Source organism: Cenococcum geophilum (assembly GCF_001692895.1).
Source record: "Cenococcum geophilum 1.58 unplaced genomic scaffold K441scaffold_14, whole genome shotgun sequence".
NCBI classification, from domain to species: Eukaryota; Fungi; Ascomycota; class Dothideomycetes; order Gloniales; family Gloniaceae; genus Cenococcum; species Cenococcum geophilum.
This window is the reverse complement of record NW_027137572.1, coordinates 126,051-138,371: the sequence shown is the minus strand read 5'-3', so window position 1 is coordinate 138,371 and position 12,321 is coordinate 126,051. Positions and strand designations below refer to the sequence as shown.

The 12,321-nt window shown below is 42.0% G+C and overlaps 2 protein-coding genes across 2 annotated transcripts; one reads left to right on the top strand and one right to left on the bottom strand.

Moving 5' to 3' along the window:
- Positions 1-3,248: 3,248 nt before the first annotated feature.
- On the bottom strand, positions 3,249-4,837 carry K441DRAFT_657390 (NAD(P)-binding protein). Its single transcript, XM_067648169.1, has one exon. It carries the CDS (start codon positions 4,345-4,347, stop codon positions 3,445-3,447), a length of 903 nt encoding a protein of 300 aa, XP_067505589.1. The 5' UTR covers positions 4,348-4,837; the 3' UTR covers positions 3,249-3,444.
- A 1-nt stretch (position 4,838) lies between these two features.
- On the top strand, positions 4,839-6,615 carry K441DRAFT_553600 (MFS general substrate transporter; the record flags this gene model as incomplete). Its single annotated transcript, XM_067643190.1, has 3 exons — positions 4,839-5,071; positions 5,141-5,488; positions 5,538-6,615. 3 exons carry the CDS (start codon positions 4,839-4,841, stop codon positions 6,613-6,615), a joined length of 1,659 nt encoding a protein of 552 aa, XP_067505588.1.
- Between the last annotated feature and the right edge of the window lie 5,706 nt (positions 6,616-12,321).

Here is a 12,321-nt window from a genome sequence, read left to right as displayed (position 1 = left end):
ATCTTTATATCTAGAGGGTCTGCACAGGTACTCGCTGCTAGTAATAATAGGTCCTTTATTATATTCACAACCGGCATAGAGAAGAAGTCTTCTAGCTATAGCGAATAGACTGTTTTGCTAGCCTTAATATCTACTAGGAGAGCGTTAAAGGTAACTATCTAGAGGCGTCTAGGGTCTAAAGTACTCTAAATAAACTGTCTAAAATAGAAGCTAATTAATAGATCTGCTTCCGCGAGCCAATCCTATTTAAGAACTATATTATAACTATTAAATAAGCCGCCCTAAAAGGTCTACGGGCTAATAGTGCGAGGGGTACCCTAGGAGTCACTAGTAGTAACTATTAGATTATAAGCATCCTAGATTGTTATTTAGTTACTATTAAGGAAACGTATAATAGGTTTACGTAAATATAGCGCGTAGCGTATAGGCAGGTTAAACCTATAAATAACATCTTAATTAATAAGGTTAATTTAGCACCTATTGTTATATAAGGCATATAGGCGGACTTTACCCTAGGGCGTATCTATCGCAACATATACCATAATACGTTTCTTCTCTCCCTTTATATTAGGCCCTAGTTGCAGTTAAAAGAGATGCGCTACTAGGGCTTTAGGTTTTCCGAAGCCCAAGCTAACTTCTCTTTAGCCTACTTCTAGTATTCCTTATAGTGGCCGCCTACGGTCCTTCGACTCGCCTGCGTAGCACCAGCGTCTAGGGGGTCCCCTAAGCCATCTAGCTTTTGGGTAGTCTCCCCGGGAGTTTACTTAGAAAAGCGTCGCCCTTTTTAGGTTCTATTCCCTAAGCCTAAGTCTACAGAGCCTGTGCTGCGACCGCACTTCGTACACGATAATTTGCCGCTACTACTTACGCGATCTTCCGCGAGCTTTATAGTATTAAACAATTACTCTACACGGCGGATTTCGTTAAAGAGGTCTTCAGCGGTTCTTACCCATTAGGCGAAGTTCTGGCGGAAGAGCTCTGCTTATAGGTAGGCTAAAAGACATAAGAACTAGAAGTCTACCTATTATTTAGGATTAATAAAAGGGGTATATAAGAAGAGGTCCTCTAAGCTACGTATACGGGCTAGGAAGATATTAAACCTCTAGTTCTCCTTTATAACAGCTATATAGTACATTATAGCGTTATTAAAGCGTCTTACTATAGGGTTCCTAATCTAGTCTTAGACCATAGTCTTAAATTCGTCCTATAGTAAGGGACCCTTATCCTTAGTGCCTAACCGGTAATAAACTAGTTGGGCAATTATCTTCTCTTTTATAAGACCTTTAATGGCCTAGCGCGTGTATTACTTATAGTTATAGTTAGCGTTATTAACCTTAAATCGGTTCTTAACTGCGGCAATCCACCGGTTAAAATGCTGTTAAGTAATACCGCTAATATTAGGTAGTAACTTCTTAACTAGGGTGTTAAGATTTAATCAGCGTATACGTTTGCCACATAACTTATACTCTTTACTAGAGAGGCAACGGGAGGGCTTTATTAAATTAATAATGCTCTATAAGTTAGCTATTTTCTTAGCTAGCTTATCTAGCTCCTTTATATTAGCGGTATTAGGTAGGACGCTAGTAACCTTACTAAGCTTCTGTTGAGCCTAGGTATATAAGTTAAACTAGTCTCTAGCGTTTATAAATATCTAATTATTTTGGGATTCGGAGAATAGCTTAAATACTACTAGTGTGCTTCTAGCGGTTTTGTCTACACTAGATCCTAAGGCGTTCTGCGGTCGTATTACCAGCGTATTACCGTTAGGTATAGGCATCGGTTTTCTTTTTAGAGGCATCATAGAAAAATTAAACCGGCTATCCTCCCAAGGGGATTGGTAAGGATTTAAATGTGAGGTAAGGATGTAGATAGGGAGTCCAATGATAGAATAATGGGTATATTGTATAGACAGAGACGAATCCTTAAGGGAAAAAGGAGGAGTCTGTGTGCGAGGTAGGAAGGGTTTTCCCTAGGCACGTGCAGAGCACGTGCCTCACGGGCGAGTCACCCCTGGGTTGCCCCAGGGTCGCCCGTACCTTGCGGCTATATAACTATCTACTCAGGTTTCACCTGACACATTACTCAAGAGCTTAGTATTTCTCAATGTACGATCAGCAATTATCTTAAGCAAAATATTACTTCCGTTAAGCAAAAAGGCCGTCACCCTTTATAACTCTAATTTAATAACAGCTTATTGCTTATATAGCCCTTAATCGCGCAAGGAAATTTGTCGAAAGCCAAATAGGGCCTAGTTTAGGGTTCTACAGGGGGGGTCACCCCCTACATAAATAGCCTAGATTCTCATCAATTTGATCCTTACACGAGTTCTGACAAAATAACTTACGAGCTCGGAATTAACGTATACAAGAGAACTCTCGTCACTGCCTTTAAGAAGGAGCCCTACAACAAACGGGTCGCAACGGAAAAGCCTCTTCTTACCCCTAGGCATATGGAGAATCGTTACATTTAGGCACAATATACGAGAACCGGGAGGACTCTTAATAGGATCGTGTAATATGGACTGATGAGGTCCCCTTCCGTTATTAAGGAGGTAGACTGTACGTCACTAGAAAGGCTGAAGAAAAGTATCTCCCTAAATGTTGCGTACCTAACTTTAATAAATATACATTTATGATAATATGGGCCTTTATCACGGCTTAAAAAAAAGGGAGTTTTGGTAATATGGAACGGGAAGCAATAGGGCACGATAAGCTTAGAGACGTATATACAACATATCTTGCCTAAATTGCAACAATTCAAGATGCATCACGAGCTTGCCAATATAGGAATTAGCCAAGCAATTATCGTGGAGTATATAGCTTCGTCGCATAAGGCTCACGCAACTCATGCAGCCTATAGGGAGTTAATTAACTACCTTACGTGGTGGCCTGCCTACTCGCCCGATTTGAATCCTATTAAGAATATATGGCGTATTCTTAAGTATCGTGTGGGCAAAGACAAAACAGATTCTTATACAATGTATCCCTTAACCCGCCAACGTCCACAAGGTAGGTGGTCCGTGCGGAACAACAGAATCAAAAGTACGCGTATGGTCACGGAGCCTTGATCTTATTGATTCTATTGGCCAACCCTTATCGATAACGTGTGGACGAATTTTGGCGGGTTAAGGGATAAGGGAGAAATGGGACAAGCTTTTATTGCAGGATATTCAGAAATACTGTAGGAATGTGAAGGAGAGGTGTCGGGTCGGGCAGTATTGGACGCTAAGGGGGCACACGAAACACAGGATGGTTTTTGTAAATAAAACTGATTTGGGGAATGACACCTTGGCTAGACTAGACTAAGACGGATAGATCCGTACCCCACATACGATCTATTTTTGTATTCTAGTAGTAGCACATGTTACGAGTGATGGAATGTTCATGATTCCTGCTTCTTTTTCGTAGTAAAATATAATGGGAACATGCATGGCCACTTGTTCCTTTAGACAACCATCCGCATCTTCAACTGGTCCCCGTTGACGATCGCGTCCTTCTTGCCCTCCAACTCCTCAACGTCCCAGTTCGCGCTCAAGTACCGTCCGCTTAACCACTCCCTCCTCTCCTTGACCAGCCACACCAAGAAGGCCCCGCATAGTCCAACGTCATCCACAGCCCACGCGCGCGCTTGAGGCGCCATGCCAATCGGCGGCGGCATGGTCGCCACGATACCGGGATGCACCGCATGCGCCAACACGCCCTCGGCGCCATATGCCTCGGCCACAGCCTCGGTTAGCCTGTTCGTGGCCAGCTCTGAAATATTGTAGCCGATGGCCCCCATGCTCGCGAAATGCGACATGGCACTCGTGACGTTGACAATCGTCTTGGCGCCGCCCTCGGTCTTCAACAACAGCGGCAGCAGGGTTTTGATGGTGGCGAACTTGCCAATGAAGTTTACCTCCATGGTCTTCTGGATCTGGTCGATGTTGATGGCGTCGAACTTGTTGAAGGCGGACTCGTGCGTGCTGACGATGGCCGCGTTGTTGATGAGCAAGTCGAGACGGCCGTACGAGGACGAGATTGTGTCTGCGATGAGCTTTGCGGAGGAGGGTTCAGCTATGTCGGCGGCGAGGACGGTGACTTTGAGGTCTGGGGAGGTGGCTGCGGCTTCGACCTCCTTCTTCGTTTCGAGGAGCGCGGCGGATTTGGAGGTCGCGGTGAGGATGAGGCCTGTTGCGCCTGCCTGTGCGAAGGCTTTGGCTGTTGCGGCGCCGATGTTGCGGCTGGCACCCGTGATGGCGACTACGAAGGGAGCTGGCAGCTTCTGGCTGGACGGTGCGAGGGATGCTGGTGGGGCGCTGTTAAGCTTCGAGGTGAAGGTCAAGCCGGTCCATGGTGGTGCTGCCATTGTTGCTGTGTGTTGTTGCCGTGTTCAAGCGCAGCGAGGCCGGGGGTTCCCCCATAAAAGAAGGCGCGACGAGAGGGAGACCCGGGCCTCGCTGCGCTCGAAGTGGCCGTCAATAATTGTCGGTGTTCCTGTGTGCCTCCGAATTGGCTGGGAATGAGCGATCGCCGCTCGGCTTCGGCGTCGTGGGGAGCGAGGATTATGTAAATCTGATGGGCCTCCAGCTCCCCGAAATCCGAATTCCCATTGGCTCGCTCGCTGAGCGTCGCAAAGCAAGCAGGTACGTGATATGGGGCGCCTTCGCTTTTTGACGATGCCTTTCCGCTGGATGATTTAGTATCGAGCCTCGTAAAAGGAGCTGCATTAGCTGCATTTGCTGCATTTGCCCGTCTGCCATGGATTCTCGACCGGACACGCCGAGTTCGCGCGCCACGGCTAACGCCACCCAAGGCCGAGCGCCTGAGAGCGCAGTCGCTGGCGATGAGAAGCGCTCGATGATTGTGGAGGCTGCAGAGCCGCAACATGCAAGCCAACATGCAAGCGAAGAGCCGCATCCGTCCCCCTCCCCCTCGCCTCATGACGTTGTTCCAACAACAAAGCTGCAATTCCTTGTCATCTTCATTGCCCTCATCCTCGCCATCTTCTGCGTGGCCCTCGACAACACCATCATCGTTACAGCAATTCCCCGCATCACTGACGACTACAAGACTCTTAACGATGTTGGATGGTAAGTTTCTCGCTACCCTGCAAGTATCAAAGTATCATCTCGATGCTGGATGCTGACATAGCTCCCCAGGTACGGCTCCGCCTTCAACCTCCCCGCCGCCGCGCTCATCCCCTTATTCGGCAAAATCTACGCAATATGTTCGACCAAGCTCACGTTCCTCGTCGCCCTCTTCATCTTCGAAGTCGGCTCCCTGCTTTCTGCAGTGGCTCCCACGTCCATCGCTTTCATCGTCGGTCGTGCGCTCTCCGGTGCAGGGTCTGCGGGTATCTTCAATGGAGCGCTGGTCACCATCACCATGATCTCGCCGTTGGAGAAGAGACCAGCGTATCAGAGTGTGATCGGTGGCACGTATGCGATTGCGACCATTACTGCACCCCTGATCGGTGGTGCTTTTACTGACTCCGTATCCTGGCGCTGGTGAGTTGACACTTCAGTCAAACAGGTGACAGTAACTGACGCGTTACAGGTGCTTCTACATCAATCTTCCCATAGGAGCCCTAGCAGCAGCCATGTTGATCTTTGTGCTGCATCTCCCATCTCCGCCCCGCCCGAAGCAAACATGGATGCAGCTGCTCTGGAGTCTCGACCCCGTCGGCCAAATGCTCTTCCTTCCCAGCATCATCTGCGTTCTCCTCGCGCTGCAATGGGCAGGCACAACATACGCCTGGTCATCCGGCCGCATCATCGCGCTCATGGTCGTCTTTGCCCTTCTCCTCATCGCCTTCATCATCAACGAGCTCTGGATGGGCTCCAAAGCGACCATTCCTCCCAAAGTCGCATCCCAGCGCACCGTAGCCGCCGCATCCTGCTTTGCCTTCTTCAACTACGCCCAGTTCTTTATCTTCGTGTACTTCATCCCGATATACTTCCAAGCCATCAAGGGCGTCAACGCAGAGCAATCCGGTATTAATACTATCCCGCTCATCGTGGCGAACAACATCGCCTCTTTGACCTCGGGTTTCCTAACAACAAAGTTTGGAACTTATGTCCAGTACTTCTACGGCTGCTCTATCCTAACATCCATCGGCGCTGGACTCATTACGACATGGCAAGTCGACACCTCAATAGGCATGTGGATAGGCTATCAAATCATCTCCGGGTTCGGCACCGGCCTCGCCCTCGCTCTCCCACAAGTCGCCGTTCAACCCGGTCTCGCGCCCCAGGACATCCCAATCGGAATCAGCATGACCATCTTCCTTCAGTTCTTCGGCGGCGCACTCTTTGTCTCCGTCGGCAACAACATCCTCAACACCAAGCTTGTACAATACGTCCGCGACATCGGCATCCCGAATTTCGACGCTGGTAAGATTGTTGAAGCGGGCGCGACCGAGTTAAGGCGAGCCGTCCCAGCGGAGTATTTACCAAGCGTTCTAGTTGCGTACAACGAGGCATTGCAATGGGCGTTTCGCGCCGGATTGGTAATGGCCTGCTTAAGTATTCTGGCCGCTCTCCCGTTGGAATGGAGGAGTATGAAGCCGCCTGAGAAGAAGTCGGATGGGGAAAGTACCGAGGAGAGGATCCATGTCCCAACGATGGCGGCGTAGTGGTTGGAAAGAGGATATCTCTTCGTCTGCACATGGGTTTTAGCGGGTATTAGTTAACTTAAAAAAACTGAGCGCATGGGATTAAAGGTACTGGTGTTAATTGTAAAATTGATTTCTGGAATTTAATTACTTAAACATTTTTATTACTATGCTTTGCTTGGAAGGCTACGGTATTAACGTTTAATAAAATGTTGACCCTACACATGAAACTCAACGAAATATCACCCGGCCTTCTCCACCATCTCATCCAACTATGGAGCAATCTGCACACTTCGATCGCAGCAAAAAGCAAATTCGAAAACGCTATAAGGCCTTTCTCTAATAATCTGCGTTCGCTTCTTATCCGTCATTTACCCAGGCCCAAAGCCACTATCTAACCCACATAAATAAATATTAGACGTCAGTTACAGCCTAGTTTCGGCCCAATTTCACGACTATCTAGGGACCCTAGTAGGGGGTACTACCTCTTATATTTATAGTCTCTCTTCTTTATAGATCAATCTACACACGAGTTTTCCTTACCTGTATTTTTAGGTTCGATAATAAACATCCCAATTATTATAAAAGCCTTCTTTTCTAGCATATATATTTAGGACCAAAACAACTTTATTTAACTGAAATGTATCTTGCAATACAAGTTTATATAATATCTTTACCGTAAACCGCCTTAAGAATATTCCTTTTACCTACTAAAGTTAATAAATAAAATGCCGAAGGTATATAACCGTCAAAAGCCGCTAACCCTCTTTATTATCTATCCAAACGCGCTTAATCGCCAATGTCTAAAGTTAAAGTACTAGTATATTATTATAAAACTCCATCATTCATTTTATAAAGTTTCGGCGAAAGTATAATAAAGAAGGCAGATTTCTCTAGCCTAAGATCAGAGTTGGGAATAAGTAAGTAAGCCAAGCTGAGCAGGCTCAGCTTGCTGGCTTGTAATTTTTGACACCTTGAGCTTGCTTGCTTGGCTTGTTTAGCCAAAATCGTCGGCTTGCTTGGCTTGCTTGGTGTCACGGGACACCCCCGTGACACCTTATACACGTCCACCTGTTTCCACCGACTCAGCAACCAGAGACCGACCACGAGACGGCAATCTAACAGCAATCTGCGGCAATCTGACGGCAACCTGCCGCATTCTGCCATATTCCACTAAGTTCTACTAAGTTCCACTAAGTTCTACTAAGTTCCACTAAGTTCTACTAAGTTCCACTAAGTTCCACCAAATCCTGCCAAGTTCTGCTAGGACCACCACCTAAATCCTATTCTACTCCGTGTACGTATTAACTAAGCAACTAAGTCCATAATATATACCCTTTCTTCCTATTTTCCTACCTTTTTTTCTTATATAACGTCTTAACCTTCTTATACAGTTTATATATATAGCTTAATAATATCTACCTTACTATTTATTATTACCGCTTATACTTACTCCGTAACACTATATTACGTTAACTACCTATATTACTATTAATATATAGAACAAACCTAAAACTTCTATAATAGCCGCTAGCATTATATCTATACTTTAAAAATAATTAATAGAGATATAGAAGTCTTTTATAAACGCCCTTATATAGAACTAAGCTATTTTAAATTAATAATAAGCTAAATAAGAAGTATAATACTAGCAATTAATTAAGGACCTCTAAGAAGAAATCCGTATCCTTAAGATACCTATACTAGGACCTTAAGACTAAATACTATCTTTAGAGATAAATATATGGAATATAAGCCCTAAACCTATAGTAGTCTCTTACTCTAAATTAACTACTATATTATAATAATCTAAATAACTATTAGATCCCCTAGTATTTACTAATAAATAATAAAAGCTCTAATTATTTTTAAGCTAGCTAAAAAATAAGCTAACTAGTAATGCTAACTGCTACCTAACTAAAGCTAACTAACTCTATTACGCCCTAAGTTAATTAAAAGAAAAGGTAGCTAACCTTATTAAACCTCTTTAGCCGAACTTAGTATAAAGCCTAATTATACTTTTTAAAGCTATATATAGTAACTTAAACCGCTAAGTTACTACTTAAAGGAAAATAAACTATATAGTTTAAGGAATAAAGAGTTTCCTAGTATACTTTTCCAAATTTAACCCTTATATAAAGGAAACTGGCTAGAATAACTTTGCACTAGTTAATAGCCTTATTAAATTTCTAAGCCCTAAACTAAAAACCTCCCTAATAGGCGTAGACCTACTAGGAGCCCTTAATACCTATATAAACATTATTAATAAACGGTATAATAATATACTACGCCTAATACCGAAACACGCTTCTTAATATAATATAATAGCCCTATAAATGTCCACTAAGTTATCTTAACTTAAGCACTCTAATGCTATAGATATTAACACTAAGATCCTAGGATACGCCCTACTAAGGTTCTTTAAATAAGAACGACGCATTAAGCTAGGCCTCTGCTTTAAATATAAAAGTAACTCCTACCTCTTTAACTACTACTCCGTCCCTATACCTAAACACAATTTATAAACGGCTAATATTAGTAACCGTTTACTATATTAATCTTCTAGTTACTATCCCTAATCTTTACCTAGTTCTAGCCCTATATTTAGTAAGCACTACTTATAAAAGTAAAGCTATAAGCTCGGACCCCTAGAACTCGGTTACCCCCCGAACTCGTTTACCCCACCAAATCGGCCACACCACTTTGGAAGCTATTTACACTCAACGAAATCAAATAGATTATTTGCTCTTATATGCTATTTAGTATATCGACTTCGGGATTTCTATCTAGCGCATTTTAAAGCTTTAATTTTGGCTGCTTTACCCTTATTTTAGCCTTTTTTCCCTCCACCTCCACTATAGCTTAGTTAATTAAATCTATATATTTTAATATTATATTTAGATCTACCGTTATCTATTTATAAAATTTTAGACTTTTAAGGTCTTTAAGTTGCAATTAAAAGTTATATATTTAAGCTTCTATATATATAGTCTTTATAATAACTCTATAAAGTTGCTAACTTATTTTTTATAAAAGTGACTAAGTCTTTTAATTAAGTATATACTTATTATAGAGGCCTTAAGCTACTTAATTATATTATAAGGCTTCTTTAGGGTCGTTATAATATTAAATTACTTACTATTAGCTTATTTAAAGCTTAATTATATTATTAAAGCCCTATTTTTAACCTAAAAAGATTTATAGCCTTTATATAGATTTTATAAGTAAATACTAAAGATATACTAGCTAAATTTAATTATTTTTGTTATAAGGCCTTCTTTTAGGTATTATAGTAATACTTAATAAAATCATATTTTATAATTAGACCTATATAGTTAAGATATATATACTTTATAATTGACTAAAAATATCTTAACTTAATAGAGGAGGATTAAAATAGATTTAAGGGTTATAATATTAAATAAAGTAACTAAAAACAAGCCATATATGATATATTTTATATTTTAATAAAAAATCTAACTATATTATAGCCTATCTAGCTATTAAGGAAATATAATTAAGCTTTATTATTAAATAATTTAGTTTTTGGTATAAAAATAATAACAATTAGCCTAAATTTAATATAATTAGCCATTTAACTATTCTTTTACGTTATATATATTTAATAAGATATATATATATATACAGGAGCTCTTGCTACACCCGGCCCAAAAAGACCAAAACCAACCAAAAGAACCCTGAAAAACACCTAGAGAATCCCCCTAAGATGCATACATCGCAGGGGAGGCACACGTCAAACGACGGTGGTTCGTACTCGCGTGCGTCCACTAGAACTACGCCTAGCAATAGCCCTCCATAATAAGAACGGGCGAATACCATACCATAAAGCGGAAAGACCTCTATTAAGAAGGCATCTGACAAAATATAAAGCCTATTAGACGCGTCTAGTATCCGTAGTTATAGGAAAGTAACCGTTAGCTATAACGAACTAATGTAGCTAGCAGAATGGCTCCGCCAGTTTAGTGAACCCTAGGCGCCCCTTTAGTAAACCCTTAACTAAATCCTCCAACGGTTAAGTAAAATCAAAAATAAACAAAACCCTTTTTTACTGGCGAACCGCACCTAGGCCGCCGTAGCTGTATATCTATAGTATAGGGAACCTACCCCCCTAAAGATAATATCTGGGTATATAATTATAATATAACTAAATATAGAAAAAGTAGAGGGGCTTAGGGGATAATTAGAAATAGAAGTTCTTACAAAGATTTATAAAGAGGTTTATAACGCTATTATAGTCCGATACCTTAGGAGCGGAGATATTAGAGTTACCCTAAGGGACTAATAGGTAAAGGAACGAGCTGTTAGGGTAGGGAATAGGCTAGGAGAACGTATTAGTATAAAAGTGCTCCACGAAGATTACCCAGTCGAAGTCCCAGCGGTTCCCCTAAGCCTTAGGGTAAAAAAGGGACGCTAGGCGGATAATACAGCAACTATATATAAGATAGTAAAACAAACGGAACGCCTTATATTAGGACTTAAGATCACCTAAATTTAATGGCTTTAATAGGAAAATATAAACTAAGCATATAATAAGAATAATAAAAGAATATAAGGGTCGCTAGAGACTTGCTAGGGAAACGCTGGTTAAACGCATGGCTTCCTTATCGTTAGTATATATATACTAGGAATGCAAAAACTCCTTATTTAAAAAGGTATTATTATAAATGGCCTTATATACAACGCAAGGCTCTATAACTATAGACTCCGCCTAAAATAATGCTATTGCTGCGTATAATAGGGACACACCTAATCCATATACGCAGTATAGGTGTGCTGCGGCCACTATACAGGCCCCCACAATATAAGATAATGCTTAAATTAAAACTAAACAAAATACGCAAACTGCCACCGAAGCATATATAAGGCGTAAGAGAGAGTAAACTGCATTAAATATAGGAGACGGAAGGTAAGGGCTTAATAGCTGCGGGAATAACTGTATGCTAGGTTATATAAATAGAAACAATAGGTAATAAGCTAGGGGGGCGCGGGTGCCTTTCTAGCGTTTCCTACCTTTAATACTAGGGGGCTAGGCTAGCTATCCCAAGCCTTAACGGGCCAGAAGCGACGCCGCGCGATATTATTAGACTATATAGGGATATAAGGGTCACAGGGGACATAAGGGAGAGGACGCCCTATAGGAAGACCCTTATGGACAGCTATAGCAAGCTTAAGACCAGGATAATTAAGAATTAGACTTAACGCGGCAAATATAACATTCGCGGCCGACTCTTAAAGGGTATATAGCCAACTAGTAAGAATAGGGGAAGAACTAGAGATAATAACAGATTTAAATATAGAAGCGCTAGTAGGAACATAAGACACGGAAATAGAAAGCTCTATATAAAATAAGTAGTAACTAGGGTATAGATATAAGAGACAGAAGTTCTAAATATCCTAGAGAAAGTAGAAATAGAAGAAGTAAGGAACGAAGGAAAGGCGAAGGACCCTTACCGGGGGTCCGCCACCTATCTATTATATAGTACAACTGCGGTAATACAAACCACCGTCTTGTAAGGCCCTTACTAGACAGCCTAGACCTAGAGAAACACTATATCCTTACTATATAAGAGCCGTATTATAATGCCTATATATAATTAATATACTACCCCCGAGGATTCCAGCTCCTATATAAACCAAAAGCAGCTACATATATGTGCTTTATAATTAGTAAGGCTATTAGCCTATCCTTATAGTTATAGCAGGCAG